The sequence below is a fragment of the Electrona antarctica genome (assembly GCF_951216825.1).
Source record: "Electrona antarctica genome assembly, contig: scaffold_206, whole genome shotgun sequence".
Taxonomy (NCBI): domain Eukaryota; kingdom Metazoa; phylum Chordata; class Actinopteri; order Myctophiformes; family Myctophidae; genus Electrona; species Electrona antarctica.
This window is the reverse complement of record NW_027637825.1, coordinates 163554-170094: the sequence shown is the minus strand read 5'-3', so window position 1 is coordinate 170094 and position 6541 is coordinate 163554. Positions and strand designations below refer to the sequence as shown.

The window sequence follows — 6541 nt, the reverse complement described above, 5'->3', positions numbered from 1 at the left end:
GGGCCAGCTCTCAAAAGTGTGTGTAATAACAGGTGTGTTGTGGTCCTCAGCGCTGCTTCCCGGTGGCCAGTGTGTGTAATAACAGGTGTGTTGTATTTATTTTCAGCACTGCGTCCCGTGGACAGCCAGCTGTGCGTTGGGGGCGGGGCTGCCAACACCACCCAGCTGGTTGGGGGCGGGGCTCCCAACACCACCCAGCTGGTTGGGGGAGGGGCTCCCAACACCACCCAGCTGTGCCACATCAGCTGTCCCGTTGAGTGTGAGGTGTCGTCCTGGACCGCCTGGGGACCCTGTACCCTGGAGAGCTGTGAGGACCCCCTACAGGCCGCTAAGAAAGGTACCGTCACCCTTCAACCATACCCTTACCCCAAATTGAGCGCCAACAGGACGCAGTAGATCGCTGTAATCAATGACTCATAAAACTGCCGTGATAAGTGCCAGGGGGTGGACACCAGTTTTGGTCCTGGGTGCCAGTGTTCCCATTATAAAGAAAATAAAGAAAATGTAATTATATCGTACATGTCATGTGCATTTCATCACCTGCACACCAGATTAGAGTTTTTTTTTTTTTTTTTTTTTAATCTCGTCTTCTCGTCGGTGGCACAGTTAAGGCGTCATCGCTGGGGAGGTACCTACGAAAATAGCCGTCAAAAAGCGCAATTGGCGCTATGCAATTGGGTTATGCCCAAAATGGTATATAGACCACATGCCACATGCCCCTAAAAATGTAATAAATACAGTTCAAGCGGCATTTGACACTCGAATAGGCCTATCTCACAGCCCCCTTTCCACGCCCCCTTCTGGTAGCTAGTGGTGTCATTTAACATTATATTAGGCATTTACACTTTTTTTCTCTGGAGAATCTAAGTACATTTCCTAATGTTAAAATGTCAAAGACCGATAATAATATGAAGAAAACACAATGGTATAACAACTCAAATAAGTAGAATAAACCTTACCTTTACAAAACGGTAGTTTGTGGCTTGTGAAAATACCTCTTTTAACATGGAAGTCTATGGACCGCAGAAAAAATAACACCATTAGCTCCAAAAGGGGGCGTGGAAAGGGGGCGGGGAAATGCTGTGAGATAGGCCTATTAAGGTGACTTGAGTGATTGGCGTCAAGAAGGGCCTGTCGGCTCACTTCCTGGCTTCTATGGTAGGCAAACCTTAGAGTATATATGAATAGAGACGGCACCCGGAGGAAACCCTGAGGAGAAATGGATATAGTGGCCGAATGTGGGATTGCAGCTCGAGCCAGCGCTGGTCCGTTGACTATCATTGCACACGTTCATGATGACACGTGAACGCTATGTTTCATACGTGAACGCGCACAAATGGTGCAATGCATGTCATTGGGGCAATCCATCCCAGAATGCACTCTGTTCCTACCTGGAAGGAGGAGTGAGATCGCCTCATGCGCTTTTGAGCAACTTAATGCATGTGGATGGAGGAGAACTCCGTCTCTATTAATATATAATCTAACAGGCAAACCCTAGTGCTGGTCTATAGCTCTAATGCTCTGGTCTATAGCTCTAATGCTCTGGTCCATAGCTCTAATGCTCTGGTCCATAGCTCTAATGCTCTGGTCCATAGCTCTAATGCTCTGGTCTATAGCTCTAATGCTCTGGTCTATAGCTCTAATGCTCTGGTCTATAGCTCTAATGCTCTGGTCCATAGCTCTAATGCTCTGATCCATAGCTCTAATGCTCTGGTCTATAGCTCTAATGCTCTGGTCCATAGCTCTAATGCTCTGGTCCATAGCTCTAATGCTCTGGTCCATAGCTCTAATGCTCTGGTCCACTCTAATGCTCTGGTCCACTCTAATGCTCTGGTCCATAGCTCTAATGCTCTGGTCCATAGCTCTAATGCTCTGGTCTATAGCTCTAATGTTCTGGTCTATAGCTCTAATGTTCTGGTTTATAGCTCTAATGATGGGGGGGGGGGGGGGGGGGGGACACACTTGCTCAAGTGTCCTTGAGCAAGACACTGAACCCATAATTGCTCCTGATGTGCAGGTTGGTATACCTTGCATGGTTTCTGCTGCCATCGGTGTATGAATGTGTGTGTGAATGGGTGAATGTAATGCACAATCTATGTAAAGGTGTGTGAATGTGTGTGTGAATGGGTGAATGTAATGCACAATCTATGTAAAGGTGTGTGAATGGGTGTGTGAATGGGTGAATGTAATGCACAATCTATGTAAAGGTGTGTGAATGTGTGTGTGAATGGGTGAATGTAATGCACAATCTATGTAAAGGTGTGTGAATGTGTGTGTGAATGGGTGAATGTAATGCACAATCTATGTAAAGGTGTGTGAATGTGTGTGTGAATGGGTGAATGTAATGCACCATCTATGTAAAGGTGTATGAATGTGTGTGTGAATGGGTGAATGTAATGCACAATCTATGTAAAGGTGTATGAATGTGTGTGTGAATGGGTGAATGTAATGCACAATCTATGTAAAGGTGTGTGAATGTGTGTGTGAATGGGTGAATGTAATGCACAATCTATGTAAAGCGCCTTGGATAAAGGCGCTATATAAATGCACCATTTAGCATTTAATGTCGTTGCATCTAGAGCTATGATACCGTTGACTTCCGGGGCTCGTATAGATGCAGACCAGGTACCGTCGGTGTGGCTTTTCAGAGGAAGTAACACCACATCAATCATTTTAATGCAGTGTTAACAGAACACATCAGGCTGAACATCTCCATTAGATGGAGTCAGTCTGCTGAACACAGTCTGAACATCTCCATTAGATGGAGTCAGTCTGCTGAACACAGTCTGAACATCTCCATTAGATGGAGTCAGTCTGCTGAACACAGTCACCACAGAGCAGGTGGAATCCGTCTCGCTTTGAGAGGTCCATCCATCCATCCATCCATCCATCCATCCATCCATCCATCCATCCATCCGTCCGTCCAACTCTGGTTGAGCAATGATGTTCTCCCCCGAACTCACCATTGATTTCCTTTGAAAATGACGTGATCGGCCCCTGATTTCCGATCACCCGATCCGACATGATGTTCTAAATGAAGTTCTGTCCTATTATATCCTGGAGCCACGTCTCTCTCATTATGTTATTAACCCATTGTGGGCGGGAACCCCTTTTGGTGTTTTAAACATTATGTTATAATACATATGATACAGAAACATGAGGTTTTTCAGAAAACTGTCAGGATTTAGAAGACATTTTTTAAATTTCGACGTCAGGCCTAAATGGGTTAATGTTATTAATATAATTACAACATAATGTTCTAAATGAAGATCTGCCCTCTATCCTAGAGCCCTCTATCCTAGAGCCCTCTATCCTAGAGCCACATCTCTCTATCCTAGAGCCACATCTATCCTAGAGCCACATCTCTCTATCACATCTCTCTATCCTAGAGCCACATCTCTCTATCCTAGAGCCACATCTCTCTATCCTAGAGCCACATCTATCCTAGAGCCACATCTCTCTATCACATCTCTCTATCCTAGAGCCACATCTCTATCCTAGAGCCACATCTATATAGATCTGCCCTCTATCCTAGAGCCACATCTCTCTATCACATCTCTCTATCCTAGAGCCACATCTCTCTATCACATCTCTCTATCCTAGAGCCACATCTCTATCCTAGAGCCACATCTATATAGATCTGCCCTCTATCCTAGAGCCACATCTCTCTATCACATCTCTCTATCCTAGAGCCACATCTTTATCCTAGAGCCACATCTATATAGATCTGCCCTCTATCCTAGAGCCACATCTCTATCCTAGAGCCACATCTATATAGATCTGCCCTCTATCCTAGAGCCACATCTCTCTCATTATGTTATTAATGTTATTAATATAATTAGATCTGCCCTCTATCCTAGAGCCACATCTCTCTCATCAGAGTAATGAAGATCTGCCCTCTATCCTAGAGCCACATCTCTCTCATCAGAGTAATGAAGATCTGCCCTCTATCCTAGAGCCACATCTCTCTCATCAGAGTAATGAAGATCTGCCCTCTATCCTAGAGCCACATCTCTCTCATTATGTTATTAATGTTATTAATATAATTAGATCTGCCCTCTATCCTAGAGCCACATCTCTCTCATCAGAGTAATGAAGATCTGCCCTCTATCCTAGAGCCACATCTCTCTCATTATGTTATTAATGTTATTAATATAATTAGATCTGCCCTCTATCCTAGAGCCACATCTCTCTCATCAGAGTAATGAAGATCTGCCCTCTATCCTAGAGCCACATCTCTCTCATTATGTTATTAATGTTATTAATATAATTAGATCTGCCCTCTATCCTAGAGCCACATCTCTCTCATCAGAGTAATGAAGATCTGCCCTCTATCCTAGAGCCACATCTCTCTCTATCCTAGAGCCACATCTCTCTCATCAGAGTAAGATCTGCCCTCTATCCTAGAGCCACATCTCTCTCATCAGAGTAATGAAGATCTGCCCTCTATCCTAGAGCCACATCTCTCTCATCAGAGTGAGGACAGTATCTATATATGCCACATCTCTCTCATTATACATCAGAGTACAGACAGTATCTCAGTATTTATCCTAGAGCCACATCTCTCTCATCAGAGTAAGGACAGTATCTATATATGCCACATCTCTCTCATTATACATCAGAGTACAGACAGTATCTCAGTATTTATCCTAGAGCCACATCTCTCTCATCAGAGTAAGGACAGTATCTATATATGCCACATCTCTCTCATTATACATCAGAGTACAGACAGTATCTCAGTATTTATCATAGAGCCATATCTCTCTCATTATACATCAGTGGGTGTAGACCAGGTGTGGGGCAACTTTGATGATGGAGAGACCGAGAGAGCCACTATATTTCCACACTCACTCCAGAGGGCTACGTTGCATATTACTGTCGTAGCAAAAATAGCCAATCTACAAGCGTTGAGCTTGTAGATCGGCTATTTTTGCTATATTCAAATTGAAATCCTGAAAAAAATGTGGCCATTTATTTTTATCGGAATCCTGAAAAATAACCTTTTTATTTAATTTCAAATGAATTTAGTTATAGTTATGTTAACGTTATGAACTAAATCCAAACACATTGGACATACAAAAGTGGTTCATGTTTGCATGTTTGGAGTTGTAAACAGCTGAAATCAATACTATATCACTATTCTGATATTAACCTGTGGGCCATTCCCTGAAGAAGGCAACTTGTTGCCGAAACGTTGGAAAAATAAAGATTTTGGGGGGTGTCTCTCCTCCTCCTCCTCCTCCACACCAGTCATGGATGGGGGGGGGTTGGGGGAGGGGGGTGTCTCTCCTCCTCCTCCTCCACACCATACTGGAGGCTCCCTGCCGGTCGGGCTGCTCTTATCGGCCCAGAACAGAGCCCTGGATTAGAGGCTGACCTTGGCTGTAGAGTATAGGGTGTAACGATACATTTAACAGCGATACGATACGTATCACGATACATGGGCGACGATACGATAGGCACTCGGTGCAGATAATGTGCTGACGGAGGAGAGGCCTCACTGTCAGCCCCAAACCTGCTATATATGGGCTCGTATTGGCAGGTTTTACATTTGGTGGCAAGCTGAAAATAGCCGATCTACAAGCAAAACGCTGTTCTGCGGTGCGTTGTAGATTGTAGATTTTGTACAAATGTGTTGTTTTCAGCGCGCAACACCTTAGAGCAACCAAACATATCATGACTTGTCTTTTAGTTCTACTGGATCTCTTCTCCACTGACAACCTAAATGTCTTTTAGTTCTACTGGATCTCTTCTCCACTGACAACCTAAATGTCTTTTAGTTCTACTGGATCTCTTCTCCACTGACAACCTAAATGTCTTTTAGTTCTACTGGATCTCTTCTCCACTGACAACCTAAATGCATATGATAAAATAAATAAAGTCTTATAACCAGCAGCATTATCTAATCTAATGCCTATTTTGACATGGACTGTCTTAAAGGATAATTCCATGCTTTCTTACCTTTCTTTGTAGTCGTTACGTCCCCATCAAAGAGGTCCAGGTGTTTTTTTGTGCAAAAACTCCTTATTGGCTATTTCCCCTACCATAAGCCCTCAATGAATTGCATTGACTTGAATGGGAATTGAATGGGGCTATGGGGTGTTGTGCTAATTCGCTTATTTCCATCAAAATAAGTAGTAAAGTGTGCCGCTTGGGATATTATTTACATTATGAAGAGAGGATATATACAAAATAATAATATTTTTTAGCGATGGAAATAAGCGAATTAGCACAACACCCCATAGCTCCATTCAATTCAATGCAATTCATTTATGGCTTATTGTAGGGGAAATAGCCAATAAGGAGCTTTTGCACAAAATAACACCTGGACCTCTTTGGTGGGGACGTAACAACTACAAAGAAAGGTAAGAAAGCCTTTTAGTATGGAATTGTCCTTTAAGATTTAAAACGTGTCGATGGAATGGAAGACGTGACTGTAGAGATGAGGTTTCTTCCTGACCGAGGAACAGTGTGTTCCCTTCAGATCACAGAGGGGAGGGGGGGGGCGGGGGACGGGGGGGGTCATGATTGGTGTTTTGTT

General features: G+C 43.6%; 1 protein-coding gene across 1 annotated transcript in view; it reads left to right on the top strand.

Annotated features, from left to right (window-relative positions):
- The window catches only part of LOC306918624 (thrombospondin type-1 domain-containing protein 7A-like), a gene marked incomplete at both ends in the record, with an annotated part of 147684 nt that overhangs the window by 52111 nt on the left and 89032 nt on the right, over positions 1-6541 (top strand). The window contains one exon of the mRNA XM_079531515.1: positions 107-337. Coding sequence (XP_079387641.1) covers positions 107-337 — 231 coding nt within the window. The remainder of the gene's footprint in view (positions 1-106; positions 338-6541) is intronic.